Here is a 27,345-nt window from a genome sequence, read left to right on the forward strand (position 1 = left end):
GGATCCTGCAGATATATGAAAAGAGTGTATATCTGTTTAAGTGGAAGTGTTTAAGTCTGTTTTTTGTGAGTGTGTTACAGTGGATCGAAGATGCCTTGATAGAGAAACACATATTTATGATCTCTGGCACCAATTGTGAATGGACTGTTGATGGTGCCCCGAGACTTTGGCATCGTGTTGCCTCATGTGGGCCGGGAATCAGTTTGCATACAAAACCCATATCTCATATTTCACTTTTTGCTGGCTCACATAAACACTCACGAGTCCGATTCTACTGAAATGCTTTGGAATCCAATTAAGAGGTGAAGTCTCAAAACTGTCATCAGGAACTGTTATAAGGGAGCACAGCTGCTAGTTCTACAGTGTGATTTTGATAAGAGACCAAGAGGATTCCCACCACCCCCCTGTTTTCTTCCCTGCTGAGATAACTTTTCGCTGTCACTGATCACTATCGCTGGGCAGCGCCGAGCCTGCACCAAGAGATGATGTCATTGAATTGCCTCACCTCTTTTCCTTATATGTAAACAACCACTCTGTAATATTCAGGTGTGACTGTATTGTCCCAGATGCAATTACGTGTGTGCGCGTGTGCATGTGTGTGTGCGTGGTCACTCTTCTCGTGTGTAAGCTTACAGATCATTCACTTTATGTCTGTTTATAAAGAGATTGTTCTGCAGCAACTGTAAACCTGCCCGGAGTAACGCCACAGAGGGCTGACGTGGTCCAACCACCTGCCAGGCGCACTCATAACGCTATAGTGAAGACTCAGTGGTGTGTTCTTAGTTTTCATAGTTCAAAAAGCAGAAAAAAAATGTCATCTACTTTTTTTTTTTTTCAATTATTTGTGGGGTGATTTCATTGTACGCAACAAAAGCTTATCATGCAGAATCTGAATGAATATATGATCACAGTACATTTCTGAAATAAATTATTTTTCAATGTTAACCGTTCTGGTATTGAATTGTGAAATGTAAAGGGGAGATGGGAGGAAGGGAAACATGCAAACAGTGGTGTTAAAGGGACTTTTTCAGACTAGGCAGAAAAAAAGGCCTTCGTTTAGAAGCAGTAACTCCAACTTTTGCCACAAACCATGACCACATGACCTCTGTAGCTGTGCCACAGTAATCAGCAGATTTCCATTTTCAGTAGCACCCATCTAATCTATTTCCTCTGTAAACCTTCTCAGGCACTCTAGCACAGTAAATAACATACATGGTGATCACAGTAATCTCTTATTCATTCTTATTCAGCTCTAAGTGTGTGCATAATCAACTGATTTCAACATTATTGAGGACCTATGTGCAAATCGTACCACACCCATTGATCACTATCTACTCCATTCCTCTTGTGTGTCTGTTTAAATCTTTCACAATGCCAGTCGTTTAGTTGTTGGCTTACTTCCCAGATCCAGTTAATTGGTTGGTAAACTCTGAATATGCCAGAATATGTGGTAAACACACCAAAACAGCAAATGTTTGAAGACTTTACGTTAACTTTCCAATCTTTGTAGCTTTTAGAATAAAGAAAAAGACTGGACTGATAGACCTCTGAAGCTTCCCTGAGTATCACGCGATGTTGGGCCACATGCTACGTCTAGACATGGTTTCTTCAAACTGGGCATCATGGTTTGTGGAATCACCTGAGTAGTTTTTCTTCAGACACAGAAAGTAGTCCCTTGCTTTCTATTGAAAAAAATGGCCATTGTGCCTCTAAACATGACACAAAAATTTCTGCAAAGTGCAGCGAATACTATTTACTGTAACATGTGATAAAAACCTTAAAAGAAAACAGAGTGCACAACGCCAGAAGCAGTCTGTTTACAAATAAGTTCTGTAAGCACTTGGGATCTGTCCATGGCTAATTATTTAATTAAATCACATCTAACCTTGTGTTACTCAGGGTAGAAATAAATTGGATCATTGAAGATTCTTTGAAATGCTGTTATCTGGTTACAAAGTCCCATCCTGACTTCTTCAGCTTTCTCCTGGTTTCCAGATAACCACAAGTGAGATAACTCAGTCGGGCCTTTGACCCCTGTGACTATACATTAAGTGATACCAATATCTACTCAGGACATAGGTGATGCACTGAAAATATATGTGCAAACATTATATGCAGTAATACAGAAGCACATGTACAGTGTCAGATGGTGTTAGATGCTAATTGTATCACAGTCAGTCACTTGATCCAATGCTAACCTACTAACCACATAGGCATGAGAAGAGAGGAGATTAGATGGGATAGGATTGGACAGGGAATTGGAACAAGAGCGTCCAGAGCACTAATCCCTTTTTTGAAAACACATGGGAAATTTCCCTCCAACAGAAGAATCACAGACCGGAGGTTTTTCACTTGTTGAAATGTTCATTTCCTTCTGTCTCTCTCTTTCTTCTACCCCTCAGGAAATGACTGACAGATAAGAGTGAGTTGGTGGTCCCTTTTTAAAAAGGGAGCCCAAGGTGCTAAATAGCCCTGATGAGTTTGAGAACCCTCAGTTGGAATATTAAAGGATTCAGACAGAAGGTGTAGTTCAAAGGAGTTTGAAACCCTGAATTTAATTGCCTCATTTGTGAGCTTCACTGAGTGTGGCTTGGGGATTTGAAGAGGATATACTGACAGTTGGAGAAAGGATACTAATTTCCTCTGTGCTGTTCATAAATGCCTTCCTAATGTATTCTTTGTATCAAGCTTAAATTGTTTTCTGACTTAGTGTACATTATAGGCAAGAGCAGAAAAATGGCCTCAGTCATTTCTGAAAGACCCTTTGCCCCAGAGAACCCCACTGTTCTCGCAGTTTGAAAAGACGCTAACTTTCCACAGTATGTGGGGAAAGTAAGACTTGGGAATGTGAGGCAGCTAAAAAATTGTGACATAAATTGTTTTCAGGACTCATAGTAGGTCACAATTATTTATATCTCAGTTGAGAGGCTTTTTATGAGAAAAGAGAATACCTTTTGTCCCCATTTACTGTAGTCATTTAGGCTGTGTGCAGTATATAACAAAGAACACAGAGCCACACAAGGAAGCAATAAATGAATAAGGGGCCTGCTTCAGGGAAACCTGCCATCAAAGTGTCATGTTCCTGCCTACCCTCGCTGAAGTTCTGACAGACTTAAACAGAGTATGCCGTAAAACAATACACCACTAATTGGCTCATCATGTTGAAATATAAGCCCTAATGATATTTACAGGTGGGAAAATTAGGCTTTGACAGACAGGTGGGCGTCAGTGGAGAATTAAAGTTCACACCTGAGGCCCAGCTTACTATTGTAACCACACCCACGCACACACACATGCTCATTTGTATGTGGCCTGGATGATTTACACATCAGACATTGTAAATTTGCTTTGTGGGTGTGAAATTAAAGGCCATTTTTAATGTAATCTGGAAATTGTCAGGAATAATTGGAGAAAAGGGCACTATGTCTAACCTAATTACCTCCATGGCTATTATGAGTTAGTGATCATATAAATCAATGTGCCTGGACCTTTAATTATAGTAATAGGCTACTTTTCAGTGCATTTGTTCTAATACTACAAATTAGAAAAGAGAAGAACATTAACTCCTGTTGTAATTGTGTGCTCTTGCACTAAGTGCACATTTCTGAAATTTAGCATGTTTGAAACCAATAGCAGTCATTTATGTGGTGCTAAAAGGCTAACGTGAGAAAACATACTGATTTAACCATATTAGCATGACCTTTAGTGCATTGTTATTCACCTTCTTCACAAGTTAGATGATACATTGATTCAGTGTATGTATATGATATATGAAGTTCTGTCCACTTTTAACTACTAGTCTATATACAAGCATTTGTAAACGCGAATTTTATCTACATATATATAACAAATAAATGAGTCTAATACGTTTTTTTTTTTAAAGCTGTTATTTTATGGAGCTAAATATGGGTGCAACATTACAGAACAGCAGATTTCCTTGTTTCATAACAGCAAGCAAGATTTTATTATTTTTATCTGTGTTTAGATCATGGTTTAGATGTGCCAGTAGGCAAATTCTGTTGCATTTGGGCATAGCAGAGTTTGGCTATAACCAGTTTCCCCTGCCAGCCTCATTTCTAAGGTAGCCCGTGCGGTACAAAAAGCCAGACGGTGGTTGCTTCTCCCTTAAGTGTTCAAATGTTTTACTTCGCAGCAACTAGTCCCTGTCAGCTAGCTTGGGGAACAGCCTTTACCACTCACTGGGTCAGGCTTGGGATACTCAAGTTGAAGTCCCAGCTATTGTTAGGCGTTGTGGATAAATGGCGCTCTGGCCCTTTAAACCGCAGCAGGAGGTGGTGCTCTCCAGCGCGGGAGGGGAGGGGAGGAGGAGGAGGAGGAGGGCCGCTTTGTGAGCCACACAGATGCAAAGTAAACGAACGTTGGGAGCACCAGAACAGGGACCGTCCTGCCACAATTCTCTTGCTTCTCTTTCTACGGACTCATAACTAAGTTTGTGCTAACTCACCCTTCGCGGTGTTTACGGAAAGTTGAGAGGGATATAGTCTGAAACTTCGCCACCGCGTGGACCTTAAAGAAAAAGGTAACGTTTCTTCGCGGTAACCTGAGGAGTGATGTTTTGTTGTATTACACGTATCCAGGAGCTGTTCTGATGACGAGCGACGACTTTTAGTCATCTTTGGGTTGTAGCCAGTGTGTTGAGTGTAGTTTCCAGAATACTCTGTGGGGTCAGAGGAAGAGGCGTAGGTTGAAGTAAAGCCAACGGAGTGAAATCTGCATCTCATTTGAATGTCATCTGCTTCTGGACAATCAGAGCCTGGCAGTTTCATCGAGTTCCTCGGTGTCCCATATGGAGCCAAAACAATGAGCTCTCTCGCGTCCTCTGTGTCCTCCATCAGCCTGAGGAAGACTGGGAAGTACAGGGTCAAAAAAGATACAATAAAAGTAACCACCTGAGTTTAAAACATATTCAAGAGCCAACACGTTAATCTAAAGGGTGCTTTTTTAAAATTACAAATATCCTGCCTGATATGGAACCATTTTCTTGACCTATGCCACTATAGACTTTGCTGTGCTTTCAGTTTGAATAATGGCCAAAAAGCTGTGCTGAGCTAATAACTTTCGTTAAAAGTCATGGGATCTCCTGAGGTTTTTTTTTCTTTTTCAAATCCAGTTTTGTATGACTTATTAAAGTTGGATATTTTTCTTGTTTTGGGCCCAAAAACTACTCAAGAAAGGAATTAGCTGGGTTTACCATTGCAGAGAGTGACGTATTTCACATTTGGGATCCTCTGTGGTAATGTGCCCACAAACTCTGGCCTTTCATATTGTAAATAAGAGCAACTAACTCAATGAAGCAGCAGATATCCCAGAGTTAAAACTAGGTTGCAAAGTCTAAGAAAAGTGTCCCAAATAACTATATTTGGCTACAGGACGGGTCATGATTTAATCAGAGCAAGGGGCAGATGGTTGCATGAGCATCAGTTCTCTTCAGTGAGAATTACGTAACATTAATACCGCTGCTGTTGGATCTCAGTGAAATCTCTGGGAATCTAGCAAGAGCTCTACAATCTAAACAGCTATTTTCACCCCATCTTTGGCAGGCATATTTGTCCACCTCCCTGGATCATTAGGGAGTTTTTTCCTGTTTGTGGTTAAAGACTTGGCACTTACCTCTTATGGTCATCATCCCGCCTGATGAACTGAGTAATTTGCTGTAAGAGTTGCCACAGTGGCTGTATACGTGCCCGGCCTCATTCATCATGCTCTAAATGAAGGCTGTATAGTGTGTGCCCGACTTTAACTACACTGTCCATAAAGTCTGCAGGTCCGTTTTATAACATTCTGTTTCATTATTCCTCACTCATCGTCAGCTCTTCACGCTTGTTAAGCTGTCAGTCTGGACAATAGTGAAAGGACGCGTTGACTGATGAGTTCAGGTCTGGTGTTGACTTTGTGTGACTATTGCCCTTGTCCTACACACAAACACAGAGCAGTAGTTAACAAGAGCCCAAAGGTTGGTCTGTTCTTGTCATTTTGCTCGATGAATCATTTACGTACTCTGCACTGATAACTCTAAATCAAAGAACTTAGACGAGTGCAAAAAACTAGACTAGACTAGAGAAATCTTGTCTTAACTCCGACACTGACTTGTCACCATCCTGCCAGCGCTGCCACTCTTTTTTTTCCTGGCATCCTCTTGCGTCTCTCTGTCTTCTTTCCAGTGACAACAGTGCTGCATTACTGCACACACTTCAGGCCTTTCAGCTCCTTAGTGGATGTCTTCTCCAGGGCTGCCAGGCAGATATCTCACCATCGAGATCTATTGTGTCCACTGCACAGCCAGTAGGGGAGGGAGAGTATGTGTCATCTCTGACTGTGCTTTTTTTTTTTTTTTTTTGCTATGGAGGCTCTTTGAGTTTCCTCTGGAGGATACTCCTGCTGCGTTTTGAGGAAGCTGGCTACTTTCCCAACTCTTGGCTGTGGTGAGGTCATTACAGTTTTATATTAGAAAGAGGGTGTGCAGTAGTAGAGGTTGTGGACGTGCATTTAGACTCATGTACATGAAAACATTTACTTCAGGCAGTTTTTGTGTAGTTAGTAAAAACTGAGGGCACCTCATTTCCTTATAGACTTTCTGTTTTATTTGTGTGTCTGGGTTTCATACTACGTGACGGTTTAATGTAAGAGCAGAAACATTTTTCTTTTTGTTTTTATTAGGCGATAAATATAAATTGGTTAACCGGAGTCAGATGTGACAACTTGGAGTAATATTCCCATGCCTTAGGAAATGGCCTTGTAAATTGTTTGCTCATCTACCTTTATTCCAAGCTCCATGGGAGACTGACAGGTAATGATGAGAGAATGTCTTGACATTTGGCTCAAAGAGGGCAATTTGCAGCAAGCAAAAGGTCATTATTGAGTTATTCGTGTGAATTAATACCTTTTGGATTTACATTGAAAAAAAGCCCTCCAGAGCTTTGAAACTATGGAGGCCTGATCATTTCTGCAAAGTCTGAATCATTTCACGAGTGACGCATGTGCACATTTTTTAAGCTGTTCTTTCTGGTTATGTTGAACTCCCCAAGGAAAGTTGCTTTGTCTCAGACAATTACAGGATTCACCCCACCTGCAAAGAAAGCAATGAGGTCTTTGAAGAGCAGTCATGCTGAGGATGTTTGACTTAACCTTTGAACAGACTTGATATGAAAAGCAACAGTTTAATATTTTATCAGTGTCTTCAGGTTTTTGCAAATTATAGTTAACTCTGAATGTCAGAAAAGAAAAAACAAATTCATCAGAGACCATCATTGTCTTATTTGATGGCAAATTAGAGGGAAAAAGTACGAAATTGTTCACATAGAAACTTGGACATGTAGACATATTTTGTAGCATCAATGTTCTAGAAATAATTGCATAAACATTTAGCAACTTGAACTAACCTGAAACAGTGATACAACAGTTTTGTTTTTTTTGTCATTTCATTTCACATGACATATCTTTTCTCAGAAGAGTGTGCTCTCTTTTCTTTCGAAACAGCCCCTATGCACCTGACACCCCATCACCATGCCTATGCCTTTTTTTTGGTTATCAATGTAACCTAACCAGTTCAACGGGAAAAACGTTTTACTTTGCGTTGCTAAACACTAAAGTCATTTTGTCCTCTCCCAACAACAGGCTGACAGCATAGAGTAGATTTCAAAATCTGTCACGCAGTAGTACTGTATGTTTTGGCACAGTATGATCTCGTTTTTGCATCACCTGTCACTGTTGATGTCTTAAACTCAATTGTTTAAACTGTGAAACCAGTCTGGAAAATTGGCACGCGTGACGCAAGGCATTTCAAAACTGCTGAATGTGGCCGGCTTGACTCGATCCCATGTTGCAAAGTTTCAGAACACCCTCTTTGGTTTCAGTTATGTTGAAGAAGATAACAAAACAATACCCAACATCAGGGTGATTGGCGTGTCCAAATCACATAATCCAAAATCCTGTTGTTGGACCAGTGTGGTTACACAAATCTACTTTGCAAGATGTGTTGCAGCAACTTTTAAACAAGGTAATTATTTTTCTTCCAGTTACACACTGGTATGGGTACCTTGGCTGCCAATACAGGGTACTGATCCAGCACCAGTGTTAGATTAATAAAGCTTTTCCTTACTGAGAGGAAAGGACTGGGAGTTTTGCTTTATGTCTAAGACAGCATGAGGGTCAATTGAAAGATTACTTTCCTAACTTCAAATTTAAATTTAAAATGTAGCAAAAATGTTTTTTTAATGGTCTTTTTTTTTTAAATCTATCAACAGGACCTAGACCATAAATGGAATGATTATTTAGCTAATTTATTTGCTTTTGTCATAGTTCCGCTCAAAATAAAAGTCTTTACTGCATCTTTCTGTAATTCATGGTCTCTGTTTCACATTGAGTATACCTTCTCAAATGGATGAAGTAACAGATAAGAAGTCTTATCAGATGGTGGTTCAGTGGTTAGCTCTGTCCCTTACAACAAATGGGTCCTAGGTTCATACGGAGGTTGGATATTCTCCCTGTGTTTGCACAGGTTTTCCATGAGAGCTCCTCTTTCTCATGCCATTGTAAAAACAAAACAAAAAAACACCCTCTGTTATCACTGTCCATGTCGGCCGACGGACTGTTGACATAGGCTTGGATCATATACTAAACTACCAACCTGTTGGCTCCTGTTAGCTTCCTCCATGCTTTGTTAGCTCTTTCAGTAGCAACCAGTGCACTGCTGCTGACACATAGTTTAATATATATAGAACTCCCCAGAATTGCATTGTTACTGGGGCCTGTTGAGTTTTGCTGATCCAGGATTAAAGCTCATGATGAGGACCTCCTCATCAGAGTTGGTGATCAGGACCTGGTAGTATGCTAGTAACAGGCATAGAGTTGAATAGAAATGTGTGTAAACTACATCAGCTCTTTCAGCTGTACTGGCAACAGTGGAAGCTTTCATGCAATACAGAGTTGATCATTAAACAGTTATGATTGTATTACGTCCTTTTACTTACCCTTAATTACGGACACAGTATTGCAATTAATAGGATGTATTTCTGCACCATATGTGCCGACTCTTGTAGACTTGGATAATATAGTGTAGAAAAACAAACCAAAAATAAAAACACAGTAACTGGTGGTGTGCAGCTGGCAGTTTTTGTCATTGGCCTTTTTTACACTCCAATGAGCCATCATTGTTTTCCAGCATTGAGTGACCACAGAAACAGGTGGTTTTGGCCTTAAGCATACTAAAAGGACAAAGGAAGTATGTTGGTCACCACTGTGACTACCAGATGACAAAGTCATGCAAGGAAACCAGTTCAGGAGATGGGAACAGTCACATGAGTTGTTGTGGGTTCTTGTCATGCATATCTGATAATCCTGTGAGAATCACACATTTCCTGCCTGAGCTTATAGAGGTCCTTTTCTAGGTCAGCAGTTCTGTGTTGTGAATGGACTAGGGTGAAGTTGCAATACCTAAATTGATAAGGATCGAAGTTCCTTTGTCTCTTTGTTTTAACTGAATGTGTTTCAGTGTCGTTTACATGAATCAGCTTTGAGGCCCGTCCTGTGTGAGCTTACCTGCATTAGTCTGTTTCCCTTTATAGGTATGTGCGTGTGGTTTTGGGTGTGCCAGAAGGGTTTGGTTCGCGCCTTCCTCTCTGTTGTTTTGTTTTCCATTGTGCTTTGTGTGTCTTTGCTGGCTTCTCAGTTACAAATACAGTTTGTCTAAATCCAAACTGGGAGCTAGTGAGATGTGTGTATATACTTGGGTTTTTGGGGGGTGGGGGTTGTATGTGGATGTGTGAGACTCTTGAACACATTTGTGTTAGTTCACACTTAGTGGCTGATGGACTTTAAACTTATTGTTCACACCCACAGCAGGTTGAGTGTATGCACTCTACTAATTAAGACTTTATGCTGCCAGTTTCCAGGGAATCAAAGTTGTTATTTGAGTGCCAAATCAAAGTAGTATGCCAAATGTCTTTAAGAAAACCAAATCAAAGAAAGACGAACTGCAGTAAGATGACACCGATGATACTTGAAAGGTTTTTACTGAGAAAATCAGGTGGTGATGCATGAAAGCTCTTAGGTTTTGGCTCTTCTCTCGTCTGGCTCATAGATAAACAGAATTTATTGTTACGATTTTTTTCCTAAATTGTTAAACTTGAATCTCAAGTTCGTTCTGACCCAACTCCCAATTATATTTAATTAGATTATTGCACTGACTAATCATTTATCTCAGTTACCTTACCAATAAACAGTGTTGGGTAAGTTACTTTAAAATAGTAACTTAGTTACATTACTAGTTACTTCTCTCAAAAGTAACTCAGTTACTTCAAGTTACTCGTTACTTTCAAAGTAACTAGTTACTAGGGAAAGTAACTTTGGTTTTACTCAGAATTCTCTTGTTAATGTGTTTCTTCCATAACTTTGCCAGTCTTTTAGCTTGCTTACTTGCCACAAGTGCACTGTGCCACCTACCAATAGAAAGGAAAAGATAATGTGCATATTTCCACGAGAGAAATCCCACGCCTGGACCGTTGTTGACCGCCGCCATGATTCTAGCCTACGTCACAGCGTCATGTGCGCCTTTTACATCCAACACAAAAACTGCAGTCGTGGTGCTTTCGATTGTACTCAGAACTCGGAAATTCTGCCTTCTGAATAGGAAGATGTAGGCAACACCAGACTGCAGATGAGCTGCATACAGAGCTGGACTGGGACAGAAAAATCATCCCGGGCATTTTGACTAGAGACTGGCCGCCATTATAGCAAAAATCATAAAGCCTTTGAATGAAAACAAACACTGTTGTGACAGTGATGTTCACTGTTTTGATGGTATATATGTATCAATCTATCAATCGTTTGTTGTAAGATTCAGATAATTATTTTTTAAAAGCGAGACATTTTAAATGAGAATAAGAAAGAAAAGTATTTCTTTGTGCCCCCCTTTCCCTATTAATGCCCTACATGCCCCCCTGGCCACACTTTGCTAGACCTGCCCCTGCACAGTTACCAGCTGTCAGCTGCTTAGAAAAGGATCCTGGGGTTATTTGTCTCTCAGAAACAGTTCATAACTTCCCTTCAACTCATTCATGTCACCTAAAAGGTAAACCTGTTTCTCCATCACCTGTTCAGCTCTGATGATCCAGTAAGGACATCTCCTGGTTTCATCTTCATGTTTCCCTCTTACCAGATAACCAAACCATATCATGACCAGCAGCTTTTTTGCAGCTGTGGCTCCAGCAAACATCAGCTGATACTAGAAATTAATATTAAATAAATTCTAACAGCAGCTGATCAAGCTTAAACGTGCTGCTGTTGTTTAGCGCGACATCCGCTGGTTTCCTCTTTCTGCGCAAAGTGAGCGATAAACAAACAAGAGCCGATCAGCTGATCATTGATCAGTTTCATGATTGAAGTAGAAACGGGAGAGGGAGGGGAGAGGATGAAAGGAGAAGAGGCAGCTGTGCAGCAAAGACACAGAGTAACTCCAGCTTTGTGTCTTTTTCATTGTAGCTGAATTACGGGACAAACTGTTCCTTTTCACCTCAATAAGAAACGCGTAATATTTTCTCTGAATACCAGACGGGAAGGTTGGCAACTCTAATAACTTATGAACAAAATAAAGTTAAACATCATTAACTTCATAGCACCCACCCAGCTGTATAGAAACTCCGTCATGCTAGCTAGCACGCAGTACGGAAAAAGTCAGAATAACGAAAATAAACTCCACCTAAACTTGGTTCATATCTGACCCAGAGAGACTGCAGGTCATAACTTCTTACCTGAAGTGCAGTTCACACTTGGACCGGCGGCCGCCTCGGGTCTCTTTTCCTTCTGCGTCCCCTTTCCCTCATCCACCTGCTGGCCTCCACCACTTGCTAATGTTACTGAATCTGTGGAAGCTCCGCGATAGCCACCACACGAAGTAACGAGTAACGACCCTATCTAAATCCCAGTAACGAGTAACGCGTTCCTGATTTTGGCATAATAACTAGTTACCGTGCTCGTTACCACAATAATAACGTAGTTACTGTAACGCGTTATTTAATAACGCGTTAGTCCCAACACTGCCAATAAATGACCTTGATGCATTATTTAGCTCTTTATTTATATTGGCAGTCACGTAGGATGATGATAGGGCGCTTTGGCTATGACGATTGCCCAACCCTTGAGGAGCAACTGAGATGTAATTTATCCTTGTGTGCTAGTTGGACATTCCTGAAGAGTCACTCTGGTAAGAACTTAAACACATGCTCACTCACAGCAAGCACAACATCTACACACAGCACTAACAAAATCACAGTGGATGCAGGTAAATCAAGGAAGGGTGCAATTAAGCTTACAATATGCTTCAGGAGTGCAGTAGCTGTGTACCGTGTTCCAGTTTTTATCTCTGTTGTCTTGTTATGGCATTTTTCAGCTTCTCAGCTGTTGTGAATTGCTATTATCTGGTTGAAGTGACTATGTTTGCGGGCTTGGGTGTTCTCTTTGGTCAGCGAGTGTTTAGCCTGCTGCAGTCGGTGTCATTAAAGTGAACACCATGGGGGTTTATTAACTCATCTTGTTTGTCAGGGCTCTCTGCTTAAGGTCTTTATAGTCAGTTTGGGTATTTGAGTTTAGCAAGGAGGCTGCTGATTTAAAAAAAACAAAAAAAAAAAGTAACAAAAAAAAGCCACAAGCTGCTGATAAGTTGACGCAGAGCAGAAAACGGTCACTTATCTTTCAGTCCCATTGAGAGGCCTACTGCTGCTTTTACCAGAGAGTGTGTGCGGATATATGCGTTGAGCTTGGCTGTCTGGCACTAGATTATCTTTTTTAATATAGTGCCAATTTTTTTTATTTTTGTTGGGGTTTTCCCCAAGGTCTCATTTTTAAAACAACCAGCCAATACGGCATGTAAGCTGTTTAAACTTTCTAAGTATAGTGTAAGCCAAATGTTACAACAAAGCATTACTTTCCCTCTTTGTCATCTACAAAACAATCCTCAGTTGAAATTCTGCATCGTTTCACGATCCAGCAGCTATTGGACAGTTAATTCAACCACTTGGCTCAGATCCTGACCTCTGGTACCAGGCGTGAATGCTGTCTATTTGTTAGAGACTGATGGGGAGGATTTTGGCGATTAATTAGACATGTACGCTCACGTGCGCATACACACACACGCACACAGAGTATAGTTCAAACCATCCACAGTAGGCATAATGAGGGCTTGGGTACATTTCATGCAGGACACGGTGAAAGAACGTCTGTCACTGCGCTGGCATGACTGAGTGAATCCAATGTGGTGACACCCTCCGCCGCCCTTTGAGGATGTGTTTCTCTTCAGTGAATCCATCTGTGCCTTCCCTTTTTTGCACAAGTCCCTGAGGTAATATTGCTTCACATGGGAAAGGCTTTACTCCCTCTAATTTTTACTCTAGATATTATTCATACACCAAGAGGGGGGTGTATATATATATATATTTTTTTCCCCCTCAAAACAAACTCTCGGTAGACTTGTTTGGGCAGAGGCTTATTTTTTAATCAAGGAGCATGTTCATTATCTATCTGTTTGATTATGAGCCAGCCTTTTTCTCTTCTCTCTTTGGCTGGGGCACAGCATGGCAGCCCACCCAGTATTTGCTGCTTTGTCCAGCCATGCAGGAATAACAGATTTATAAAAGGCCAGTTTGACTGGAAACACAAAGAATCATTTGGAAGTTTGTCCTGTGCTTCTGGATATCAGGATTTGTAAAGACTGAAAATAAATTCATTTGGTGTTTGTGTCACAGGAAGTGTTGGGGTCGTAACTGGAGGTTGTGCCATACACCCTAAGGAACTGTCGCAGTGCAGAGGGCTAGTCCAGACATGCTGGTTTTATTCGCTCACGCTGAAAAGGCTGCTCTTAATCCTCTTGTGTTTTTGTTTTTGCCTGGGTGGCAGTGGGGCCCTGGAGGCTGATACTCCACAGTTTCCACACACACAGGTGGTGGTACTTTGGCAACAGTCATGCGGATGTAGGTATGTCTTTGTGTCCTGGTTGTTTGAACTCCTGAAGGCTTTTTACATGAAGCACTCAGCATTTCAGGAGTGACCTGAACAACTCATCTTTGACCTCTGTGTAAGCCCATTGTCTGCTTGTTTCAGGTTTCAAGTATCTTTAAGCTGTTGTGTTGCTTAAATCTCAAGTTCAGATTGCACAAACCATATTTGTATTTTGATACTGGCACAATTGCTTTCTTTTAGGCTTCTGGTAAATCTTGACCAAACTATACCTCATATCAATTTCTGCTTCTGTTCTCTTATTACAGCTTAACAAGGTTGCTGTGTATATCATGACAAAACCTAGCACCCCCTATATTATATGACCTCAATGCATGTTTATTGCACATACACCCTTTAAAATAAAAACAAAGGTATTCTTTAGGACTTTCTTTGTTCTGTAATTTGTTACAGTACAGTAGAAATGCATTACGTAAGCATAACCCATTGAAGCACATACAGCATTTTGCTAATCAATGCATTAGAAACGGCACAGAAGAGCTGTTATTGAAAAAAGGCTTTGTTAGTATTAAGTGATTATGACCATTGTATGGATTTTAGGCCAAATAAACAGCATTTCCTAATTCAAAGACAGTCTTTCAACAGCACAAGTCTGTCTGGCTGGAATTTGATGAAACTATACATCAATGATTGTTTGAAACTGTGGTTGTCAAACTTTTTCCACCACACGCCATATGGCATGGAATAAATACACAACTCAAAACGTATAAAAATATAAGTTAAGTGAAAACAGGTCAGCATAATAGCATCAGTAAACTCTTGGTTATGTTTCCTTCCCTGCATAAATCGTATTAATTCAACTTAAGTAATTTTCCCAAATGCAGTCTGGACCTGAACTTTCTAAGACATTGCCCATCGGAGATACGTGTGGGAATACAAATATTCAGTAAAGTCAGAAGGGTCTTAAACCTTCAAGCTCTGGATGTCCAGTAGCAGGCATGTGACACTGACACATTCCAGTGAATTCACAGCGAGTACGCTGGTGTCATACAGTGCGTCCTGCCGTCTGCATGCTCTACCCACGCAGCACAAATGTCTAAACCCTACAAAGTATTTCCTCTAGTGACGGGGTGTCTCAAGTGGACCTTCTCCTTACTTCAGACTAGGGCTGCCACAAACGATTATTTTGATAGTCGACTAGTCACTGATTATTTTTGCGATTAGTCGACTAATCAGATCATCATCCATTGGACGTAAAACGTACAGCTTATTGCACCAGCAGCATCTGCTCTTATATAACTATCATTAGCTTACAGCTTGTAAGTGTTTAAGATATGTGCTAACTAAAAATAAAGACAAGATGATAGTTTATTAAACTTTAATGAAATTTACAGATTGTTTCGGTGAAGTTTAATAAACTCCTTGCTATCTAAAATATAACAGGACACCGGAGTATATTCTCGAGCATCTCACACTTCTGATAATCAGTTTTCTGCTTGACGTTTATTCAGCTGTGTAAAAACTATAATTTAATCTCAGCCAAACCGATTTACTCAGGAACAAATAAAACACTGAAAAAAGCCAAACAATAACATTTTGAAGTTATCTAAGTGACTTATATGTTTAACCTGAGTAGCGAAAGACGGCGGTGGGTTTGAAAACGATTTGCCGGGAGTCCAGTGTTCTCAGTGAGCCTTGACCCCGGCTCGCTATCGAGCTAGTGGGTAACAGATGTCTCCGAAAACGTCGGAGCGCTTTTGAAAATATGTGATGTCTTGATAAACTGAGCAGATATTTGAGGTTTACACAGCTACATTCTCGCCTGAAAATATGTCAAACGTTTATTTTGTGACCCAAAAAGAATAATAAGAGTTAATATTAAAACTAACTAGCTGCCGCCATTGTTGGAAACTGAGCTGGGCTGTGCTATGAATTCTGGGACAAAGCTTCTTCTTCTTCGGGGTTTAACGGCAGCTGGCATCCTTGTACATGCAGTGCTGCCATCTTCTGTTTCAGTCCATTATTACACTCTTAAATCCTACTACTTATTCCTGCGTCTTTTGTGATCTTACAAAGCTTCAAACGATGCGTCGACTATTAAATCAGTCGTCAACGATTTTGATAGTCGACTTAATCGTGACAGCCCTACTTCAGACATTGTCCTGAAGTGATTCTCTCAACTTTTCTTGGAGTTCATGTGAAAAAAACTGCTTTATTTTCACTTCATATCCTTTGGGATCAGTAAAGCATAGCTCTGTGGCTACACCGAAAAAAGATTATGGGAATTCAACCAGCGCAGAGACTACAGAGACATTTGCTTGTATTTATCTAAAAATCTCAATAGCGTGTCACCCTGCAATGGTGATGCTGTGTTTCACTTTAATGTTTTTAACACTTATCAGTCTGTTTTACTTCAATGCAAAGACTTTTTGTATATTCTAACTTTTGTCTTTTCATCAGCCGAGAGAACACTTAGTGATCAACAAGAATAGCTTATGTTACAAATTTACTAGTGACAACTTGCAGACGTGCGTCTGCACAGCTCTGCCTAGAACCTGCGTGTTAGAAGTGGAATGCCATTGCAGACTCTTCAGTAAAAAAGAACTGGCTGGATAAATTTGACTCTCATTGCTTCCCTGTTTTCTCTCTGAAAAATGCAGTGAGACTTGCAAATAAGCGGGTAGAGCGTGTTCTAGACGTGCTTATATTAGTGGGATCCATTCACCATGTAATCATACTTTGTACAAGTCAGTTTCACCTGTGTTAATTATGTATATCCTTTACTGTTGAGAGGTGAGGCCATTAGTGTCATAACATTCTGCATGTTTCTGCTCAGGATACTTTTGCTGTTTATCATGCAAGGCTTGCCTTAGAGCTAGGTAACTATAAATGAAGTTAAACAGGAAGAACAGGTTCCTTATGTGTCAGGCAGTAACAAATAAGCAAAGAAGCAAATGATAGTTTATTGTTTTTATTTGTCTGTAGCAGAGCATGCAATTGTAGAAAATCACGTCAAAAGTCTTTCATTACTGTCTTATGGTGTTAGTCAGATGTTGTGTTTTTTTATTTTATTTATTTATTTATTTTTTTAGATGCAGTTCTGATTTAGTTTTTGGGTGCTGTTTGCAGGCGGAGCAAGCCAAGCAAGGCCAAAACAAACGGCATATTTATATTTATTATTTATTATCTGTGTGGTGAGTTAAGGCAAGTAAGTAGATTTGCTTGGAGGAAACTTTGAGGCACATGAAAAAGCACCGTGAAGTCAGAGGGAGGCTTTGCTAATGAGCTGCAGTTACATGATGTGAGTCGAAATCAGACTCATACATAGTTCATGAGTTCTCCTAATCCTTTAGTTTTTGCACCATATTTAATAGTATTTTTAATTCTCTTACATGTTACAAAAACATTTTTGAACATAACCACAGAACTCACATTAATACAAATTCAAATTGCTGTAAAATAAGATAAATAATTGAATGTATTATTTTTAACTCCTTCAGCAATGTGATCTGTTTCACCTTTCAACAGTCGTTCTTCTCTCTATAACTTTTTGCTATTTCAGTGCTTTTTTTTTTTTTTTTTACCCCCACGCGCCCCCCCCCCCCCCCCCCCCCCCACCCCCACACCCGTGGGAATCATCTTCACCCGTGGGAATCAGATGTTTGGTGTGAAGGTTAGAGCCTGCCAGAATAAGTGCTAATGAAATTTCCCAATCTTCTTTGTCACTTTGAGTTAAGAACGTTCCATTGTTATGCAGCTCCATTGATTAACTGATTAGCAGTGTCATAGATGGCGTTGGCTAACTTGAATATTCATTTGCATATCAATGACACTGACAGTGGGAATGAACTATAGAGACGACTCTGGGTAGTTCAAGGTTAAAACGAGCAGAAGTTTTCTTATTGCAGAGACAGCTTAGGCAGTGCATTATGTGCTTAAATATATGCTCGTTATTCTAGTATTAAAAATAACAAGGTTTGAATTTACCCTTCACCTGACTCTTTGTAATATTTGCATGAAGGCCTCCTCCACCTCGTGAAAAAAGGATAGACTGTTTCTCCATCTCACTTTAAAAAATTTAAATGGAGCCAAAGATAAAAACAGAAACTCTTATATAGTCTGCATGCCGGTTGGTTTAACATGACAGTAGCCAAGTTGTTATTGGATGAGCAGCCAAAGCCTCTTTCCCCTCTTTGTTGAGTGGAAGGAGAGAAAGTGACACAGGATAGCCGAGGACTGCAGGGCGCCTGTGATCCTAAGGATTACAAGCGTTACGCTGAGCGCTGATGAGCATGTTGGCTGTTGTGATGTCATTCTGCCCACATCACATTCTGCTGGCGACATAAAATGCTCTTAATCATTCATGGCCCTGTCACCACTTGTCTCAGTTCAAGCTAGTGCCATGTGGGACTCCATTACATAAAGGCTTTGTCACTGACTGGCACAAAAAACAAAAACCGATTCTCAACTGAAGCAAACTAACAATATCTTCATATTTTTAGGCACACTGAGTGCTCTGACACAAAGTTGTATAAGCCTTCTTTGTGTTGCATCAGTAGCTATCCAATAGGAATATGATCTTCTGTGTGAAAAAGAGCTAAAATGGAATTTTGCCCCCAGCTGGGCTGGGAGTGTCAAGTGTCAGGTCAAACTGGAATCACTGATCAACCAATTCCTTTTCAACACAATGTATGAGTAAATGCTCGGGTTTAACAGCGTTTTTGTGTTTAAATTATTTTCTATTTAGATGTCTAGACGGAGTTGTAGTTAAGCCCCATACTTCCATTTCTTTCATCTAGCTAGTAACAGTAATAAAATGAGAAGAACAAAGGGTCACCTAGAAACAGAAAACCAAACAATAAGATACTCCCGCTCGCCTATTGTGCAATGAAATCTATCTAAAAGGTCACCATTTCCTCTTCAAATACACTCTACTGATGTGAATGAAAATGAGTCCTTGAATCTGTTTGCTTTTCCAAAATAACTTTTTATAGTGCTGATAGTCATGCTGCCAATGACTTTAACAATCTAAGCATTAAATGTACATATAACTGATGACAGCATGGACAAATTTCCCCTGAGAACTAAAAAAAACAAAGAAGAAACATCCCTTTTCTGTGTAAAAGAACATTTAACACTGTCACCGTTTCATATGGAGAGCATTGAACCATTCTGGAGTGTTATTTTGAAACTGAATGGTGAAAATGACTGTGTCATTTCTCATAATGTATGTTTTTACAAAGTACTGAAAGGCTAAAACTGAATATGACAGGACTCCAGGCAGGTCATGCTTCATTTTTTTTGTCACAGCCACAATAATGGGGTCTTGATGACCCTGCGGGGTTTTGAAACTATTCCTCATCAAAGACCAAGGGGCTCCCCAAGGCATAAAATGGGCCATTTCCTAGAATGACTTAAGGTGTGAGGTTTGCACCTTTTGATATTCGAGAACTCAGTGACATCTTTTATGCTGAGGTTGAATGTCTTCGAGTCACATGGCACATCAAAAGCTTCCGCCCCTCAGCTATTGCAATGTGAACTTTGTCTTATTGCCTGGCATGTGGTCACCGGGAAGGGTTAATCCATCTGAATGAGTTGATCTCTCCATGTAGGGGATAAAATCTTTCTCGCCGTTTCTGGTCAGCTTAGAGACAGGAAGCCCACTTAGTAGCCAGCGCTCAGCTCTGACGTTGCCATAGAGAAATACAAAACTTTGTGCACCAGGGAGGAACATGTAAGATGATGAGTTGTCTTTAGCGGTCAGCCACACATTCAGCAATCTTTTGTGCAGCAGATACTAATGGGGCAACTGCACAATGCATGAAATAATAAAGGGTTTACCCAATGATGGATCATACTGCATTAATTTAACAACAGTGCCTCCGCTCCGGAGGATATTGGTGGTGTTTGTTTGCTTTAAGCTATAATCTTGTAATTTGGCACCCAGTTGTGGCGTAAATAGCTTTAGTAACAGTAAGCTCTTTCCAGTTGTCACGTATATGGGTGTGAGCTTGAACTCAAATAGCTTTTTCAACAGAACAAGAAAATAAGCCTTTGGAGTACTATCCTTATTACATTTGGTCTTTGTTCAACCACTGTGAGAACAATGTGTCTCTTCCATTAGCACCAGAACTACTGAAGAAATCTTGAATGAAGGTGGTGAATATGGAAGATAAAAATGTGGCAGTGGATAGAATTTAGTACTCTTTGGGGATGATCTGTCTTTTGAAAGAAGAGCAAAAAAAAAAAGAAGAGCACTAGCTTTTATCATTTATCAAGCCCCCCTCTGTTCCCTCTAGTGCATCAGTTCCCTTTCCAATTGAATGGGTTCTTGTCAGAGATGCAAATGTTTTCATGGGTGACGTTTCTTTGGAATATTGTTGAGTGAAGCCCCCTTTCATTCATGGGGGATACGCATGCAGCCCTAGAGCGTGGGCTTCAGCGTGAGTTTGAAAACACTGAGAGTAATGGTATTTCTGTCTGGCTTAAACAATTGAAGCCATTGTTAATGTCAGAAACACATGGAGCTAGTAGACTGTAGCTAGCACATAAGTGGGTGTTTAAACCTCTTTTCCACTGCATTTCTGTTCTAAGATCATGTTTCAAGGTTTAAGTGGTTTAAGGTCAGTTTGGTCTAAGGATTAAAATTAGTTGTATAGTCATTTGGCATGGAAAAGATCAAACTGACCTGTGAAAGAATCATTCTGCTTTCCAAAGGGGGTTTCAAAACCTTTTAATCTGCTACTTTTCACCAAAGCTTTATAGACAAATGTAATAGAAGTTGCTGATATATGTTATATGAAAAACAGATTAATACGGAACAAAGTACACTGCGTGAAGTGTTCAAGTGTTGCCTACGGGGTTTAAAAAGACAAATTCCACCCAAAAAGAGAATAACATAAAAAGCAGTTTTTGGAAACTATTTATCTCTTGAAGACAGGGGAGGGTGAGAGCAAAATGTAGTCGGTCTGGAGTTTTCTGAGCTGTGCTGTAAGTCGATCCATGCTGAAGAGATGTTGTTCCTCTTCAGTCTTTTTTTTTTTTCTTTTTTTTCTTCTTTCTTTTATTTCTGCCAGCTTCAACTGCTCTAGCTCACAGTATCCTGTGTCTTGCTGGTTATGTAACAGGCAGGGGCCTAAATGGGAACTAAAGCACAGCAGTGATGGCAGGCACTGCAGCCCATGAAAAACGGATCACAACAGCAGCCCTAGACTTTTAGAAAAAGCTCAAAAATGTATCAGATGAATCGAACTAATTTGAATAGGAATGAAGTTTACCATGGTAGAACTTCACAGGGGCTATTGTGACTGGGTTGGAGTAAGGTGAGGGTGCTTTGAACTTTGTACAAGAGAGCCTTTTCACGATTGCATAACACCCTTACAGTCTTCTGCACAGAAAACCTTTTAGAGTTTAGAACCACTCAAGTGAGCCTTCATTTTGAAGCCCTGGCTACCAAACTTTCCATGCTTGATGGAGATCAGAAAAGAGCGTTTTATGCAATAGTGAGTAATGAGAAATGAATAGAAAGAATTCTTCAAAGCAGAATGTTACATTTTTATCTCAGTTTAATGGAATCTATTTTTTTTTTTATTACTTGTTTTCACTTTGCCTGCCATGTTGCAGAGCTACATTTAGTTTACAGAACTACTGATGTGGTTTTAATGCTCTGTATTCTCCTTCTTCTTCTTCACCACAGGCTTTTTCAACCAAGGACCAGAATGGCTCTACTCAAACACCTGAAGTTATATGTGCTTTGACAACATCCCTTACAATTGCTAAAAACTTTGAAAGGAACTCTCCTGACCACCTTCAGATCCTAATTTAAATTTTACCTGTGGATCGTTACTAAAAGACTGCCATCATGCCCATTCTTAAGCAACTGGTCAGCAACTCCAATCAGTCAAAGCGGAGGTCTCGGGCTGACCTGACCGCAGAGATGATCAGTGCTCCGTTGGGGGACTTCCGTCACACCATGCACGTGGGCCGAGGGGGCGATGCCTTTGGGGACACCTCATTTCTCAGCACCCGTTCAGGAGAACCTCCCAGGGAGCCAGACAAAAAGCAAGGCTCACCAAGTTCCAAGCCCGGGCTTCTGTCCCGTACCTTCAGAAACAGCAAGCGATCTCAGTCTGTAAATCGGGCGGACAAGTGTGAGTACAATGCGATGGCACCTTCTGCCGGCTCCTCTCAGTTTGTGAAGACTGCCATATCCCTGCCGTACCTGAACGACGAGGGTACTAACAGAGGTATCCAACTGCCAAAGAGCGTTTCCTCAAGCCCAATGAAGAAGGTGAATGAGATCGAAAGCAAGCCGTTAAATGGAGCAGCAGCTATGGCAGCCCTTGATCCAGAGCTTGAGGAACGGGATTTTGGCGAACCTACAGATTTGCCTCCATCCATGCCTAAGGGAGGTGGGATGAAGCACGCAGAGTCTATAATGTCCTTCCACATTGACCTGGGCCCTTCGATGCTCGGGGACATCTTGAGCGTGATGGAAAAGAAAGGTTGGGAGGAGGATGACCTTGGCTACGAGGAAGGCAAGGGAAGCGAGGGCCATGCTTCGCCGTCCCTCATTCCCCACATAGATGATGACGATGCAGAAGAGCGAGCCCCTGCAAGGCCTCCTCGCAGCATGTACCAGCAAAAAGCCATGGTGGATCCCTACACCCCTGAGCTACAAACCAAGAACAACCACCACAATATGGATAGCTGCTCTGTGTCCAGCTCTGGTTCTGAGGAGAAACCTAACTACCGCCTCCATGACGGTGACACGGACAGTGCAAAGTACAGTTCCCCACGTGGGGGAGAAGGAGAGAGAGATTTCACCTTCATGGACGAGGATGATGACGATGAGATTAGAGTTTAGACTTTAGCTGCCAAGAACAGTTGAAAAGGACTGTAAACATGATAAATAAGGCTTTTTCACCATGCTGTAGCTAGGGTGGGCTAAATGCACGCTACAGTGCAGACTGACTGGCTCACAAAGTGGCCCTTTTTGAAGTGTTTGGGTTTACTCATATTACTGGTAAAGTCTCAGTTTTCCCAAAAAAGTATTGTTTACCACATTTAAACCCTTAACCAAGAAGAAGCAATTGCAAACCATTAGTAAATAATATCACAGACATATCATTTTAAGAAGAGAGAAGAGATGACAGTGAGATTGGGTAATGTGGATGTGTGGTATGGATTCTGTGGAAGGATGTAGGGAAAGGATGAGGAGTGAAACCAAGATGGCGTTAGAATCCCAGTGTGTGTGAGTGAATATGGGATTTTATTTGCCAATGACACTATTTTGGCATAGACACTAAACAGAAAAAGTTATGCCTTTTTAAGAGTTTAACAGTTGATTTATGCTATTTTCTACTTTATTGTATCTGCAGTATCTGGGAGTTAGTATACAGCAGCCTGCTGCTGTTTTGAGTTGGGTAGATTATTATTTTGTTTCCATTTTTCATTGGGAATATCTGCATTCTTTAAATTCACAGACAGCTGTAATATTTATTAATTTGTTGTCATAAGGGATGGATCATTCTTAATGTGCACTCCTTAGTCTTAAAATTGTGTTGTTGTTTTTTCCAGATATCATAATTTCTTATGGGTACTAAAGACAGAACCATCTTCTTTGTTAGAGGTTGGCTGAATTGCACTTAAATACTGGCCTTAAGTAGGCAATAAATTGTCTTAAATCACTCCTGATCCCATGTTCATTACAGGGAAATGTCTTTTACAAAATCAGAGTTGGTGAAAGATTTTTTTTTTAATACAGAAAAACTGTGAATTGTCAAAAAGAGGCCTTTTGTAAGTGTTATGTGTCTTGTACTTTAAAAAAAAAAAAAAAAAGCAAGACAGGAATTGTGATTGTGGTAAAATATGTGTGTCTGTCATGCCTCTCATTCCGCTTCTTAGCTGAAGTAGGATTAGCAGGTCAGTGGAAAGATGTAAGACATTTGTGAAGGGAGTTGCCACCATATAATTACATTTAAGCATTTATGCTTCTGTCAAAAGCATTCCCTCTCTCTGTACATGTGTCCAGGCTTGTCTCTGAGAGCAGAGAAAGGATGTAGCATGTTTAAAGTGTTATTAGAGGACTGCTACTTAACAGATGGGCATCAGGTATGTCTCTGAGCAATGAGAAGGATATTTACTTCCCAAAGTGGACCCAAAGGTGATAATACTCAACTCCTTTACCCAACCAGAATCACATAGTAGGAACAGATGATTAAATCAACCAATCATCTGGCTTCTCCCAGTCTACTCATTAAATGTGCGAGAATATTGGCCCCCGACCAGCTGGAACTGCTCCAGAAACAGATAGGTGGGCTGTTTCCCTTTGGCTTTTTTTGTGTTTAGTTGGTTTCACTCGGTAGGCTACTCCAGATTACTTTCAGCTAGAGCTGGGCGATAGAACGATAACGATATGTATCGCGATATAACTTTTACTCGATAGAGAAATTAAGCTATCGCGATAGACCTCGCCGCTCTTGTCCTCTTAAAAAAAAAAAAAAAAGGTCAGCCAATCCAAATTAAGTAGCGCAGAGCCGAACCAATCACAGCCGCAGCGTCACGTCGCGTGACTTGTTACGTACAGAACAAGTGCCAAGCCGCACGTGTGTTTGTTTGGGAAGCAGCCAGCGGGTAATGGAGCCAGCGCGTAATGGAGGAAATGAGTGTGCCGACTAGAAAAATCAACCGAGTGTGACCGAAGAGAAAACAGATGATGGTTCCAATGCCGGAGAGATTGTCGAACGGAAGAGCCATAGAAGTTCCGTAGTGTGAAGGTATTTCGGCTATTTCAAGTCTGACAAAAAACAGAGTAGCGTGCACTGTAAATTGTGCCGAAAGCAAGTCTGGAAATACAATAAACTGGTGCATGCGTCACACTGTGCGCCACGTTATTGTTTCGGTGAAATGAATTTCTACAATACTGTTACTGTTAATTCTACTCTCTGCAGTGTTTAAATGCTTACATATACACACAGTTACTGTCCGTCCACACATACGACTCTGTTCTGCTTCTATGCCCCAGCTTTGTTTACTTTTTCCCACCGAGGCTTCTAGACTTCTGATTGGCCAACATTTCTGCATGGTTAGGAATCTAGCGCCACCTGCTGCTTTGGCATGTTCATAGCAGCGTTTTCTTTCATTTCTCCCTTTATGTGTGGACGGGATTATTTTTAAAACGAAAACGGAAAATCTCCGTTTTCAAAAATACCCGTGTACGTGTGGACGTAGCCTCAGTCTCTGACTGGAAGCGCTAATTCGTCATTCGGCTTTTGTCAGACTAAAGTAACTGTTAAAACTGTTTGAAAAGCTCAGCTATACAACAAGGAGAGATTGAGAATTTCCTTTTAGTTCTCAGTTTATTTGATATTGACAAAAGTTAGTCAGTTTTGTCTGTTCTTCTGTAAAACAAACTAAGATTTATTTTTAGAATTAATATTTTGTTTCTAAGTGGAATTGACAATTTAGTCTGTTTCGTTTGTTCTATTTTGAAACTTAAACGCTTTAGCGGCTGCCTTTTGTGTAGTTTGCAATATTTGCCTTTATCTATCTGAAAAAGTCTCATGTTCCTTAAGTACATCTACCCTGTTGAACTTATTATGGGAAATAAATATTTAAATAAAAACAAGCTGCTGATTATTTCACATTTTACTTGTGAGCAACGGCACATTTAAATCTTACAAATATAGTTATTTGTCTTATATCGTGATAGATATCGTTATCGCCTGAAATGAAAAAAACATATCGTGATATGAAAAAATCTCATATCGCCCAGCTCTACTTTCAGCTATAAATTACACAGAAAGAGTGCGTACTTTACTTTCTTGTATCCATGATTAATGTCTGACCTTCTTCTATTATTTCGTGTTTTTAAAAAAAACTAATTGCCACATTTGACAAATGTTAGCTTGGAATTTCCTGTTGTGGCACTGATGCAGGGTTGTGTATATAGAATCAGGATGCTGTGCCATTCTGTTCTGGGTTGTTGTAATGTTTTGGAACACTATGTGCCCGTATAGATTGCAAGACGTTCTGAAACTGAAGGCGATCCTGAGGAAATTGCCAAGTATGTTAACTATATTGTTGGATAAGGTATAGAAGTCCTGAGTGGGGAAAAAAAGTGGGTGTCTGTTTTTCTTTTTTTTAATGCATGATCCAAAATGTTTTCTTATGCCAGGGTATTTTAAATTTATTTTGTAGGAAGTTTGTTTTTGGGTTTCTAACATATTTTCACTCAGTCGATTGGGGTGGAAATAAATTGGAAACATTTAATTGTAATTTTTCACTTTGATTTTCATTTTTCTGTTACATTCTGGTTGTAATTGGTTGGTTTTTCAGCATCAAAACTACTGGTTAGTTAAATGAAAGAAATGTGGCCCTGGCAGAACTTTTCTTTTTCCTTACTTTAGTGGAAACCTTTCTCTTCACCTGTCTCACAGATGTGGGGGGGAAAAAATCACTCTGAAAGATTACACAGACAACACCTTAATTTTCAACTCCTCACTTGCCTCTCAGGGCTTCTGTAGTAATGTTAGCAGCACATTGGATTTAGTTTTTTTCTACTTCTGTATAGATATGCATTATAGACCTCTTTTTATATTTCAGTGTATATGGGCCAAATCTTAGGATGTCTTCTGTTGATCAGTTTTGTAACATGTAGTGTTTGGGGTGATGCAATCCCTTTTGTTCATCTCCAAGACGTTTGCTGTTATCTTTTGATAAAATAATGTACATATAGGTAGTGCCATCAGCGATTACAGTAAACAAGCTTTGTTACCAGCAGTGTGACTATGAGATCCTACTAAGCAAACAGACAAATATTGGATTTAACATGATATGGTACATATGTGGTCAGATTGTGTTTGCATTGCGACATTTTCACAGCTGTCTGCAACACCAGACAGTATATTGCTGTAGATTTTGGAAGACATAAATAGAAAATTGTGGAAAAGTACACAAAATTATGCTAAAATACTTAATGTATTTTAGCATAATGATCTTAACTTTCGGGCATTTGTTGTGTTTCTCTGTGGGAAACTCCTAAGTAGGCCAGAATAAACCATGTAAAAGAATTTGCAAACACACTCTGCCCCAGGTCTGCTTAGAAGTTTTTCATTCCCTGACAGCAATGGTGTGGGGAGTGAAAAAAAAAAAAAGAGAGAGCGAGATAAGAACTGCGTAAGACAGCTGGCTCAAAGTTCAGCTAAAGAATGTTTCCTTTTTTCCCCACTGGCTTTAGTGATATGCCAAGTATGTACTGTTTTCTTTCCCTGTTCCATATTCTGGTTTTACAGTATATTAATATATTTATCTTCACTTTTCTTTCTTTGAAATAACTTCTATATTTTTCAATAAAAGAGAAAGCTGATAATCTTT

At 40.2% G+C, this 27,345-nt stretch overlaps 1 protein-coding gene and 1 long non-coding RNA gene across 2 annotated transcripts; one reads left to right on the top strand and one right to left on the bottom strand.

Moving 5' to 3' along the window:
* Positions 1-4,177: 4,177 nt before the first annotated feature.
* Positions 4,178-27,345, top strand: cdc42ep4b (CDC42 effector protein (Rho GTPase binding) 4b). Its single transcript, XM_085416894.1, has 2 exons — positions 4,178-4,540; positions 21,665-27,345. Exon 2 carries the CDS (start codon positions 21,830-21,832, stop codon positions 22,832-22,834), a length of 1,005 nt encoding a protein of 334 aa, XP_085273020.1. The 5' UTR covers positions 4,178-4,540; positions 21,665-21,829; the 3' UTR covers positions 22,835-27,345.
* On the bottom strand, positions 4,732-6,248 carry LOC146663927 (uncharacterized). The gene is made up of 3 exons (XR_014913080.1): positions 6,109-6,248; positions 5,632-5,933; positions 4,732-4,867 (listed from the first exon to the last, which is right to left on the bottom strand). It is a non-coding gene; the product is annotated as an uncharacterized LOC146663927 (long non-coding RNA).

Source organism: Rhamphochromis longiceps, linkage group LG8 (genome assembly GCF_057381845.1).
Source record: "Rhamphochromis longiceps isolate RC_006_pf linkage group LG8, R_longiceps_female_GT1.1, whole genome shotgun sequence".
NCBI classification, from domain to species: domain Eukaryota; kingdom Metazoa; phylum Chordata; class Actinopteri; order Cichliformes; family Cichlidae; genus Rhamphochromis; species Rhamphochromis longiceps.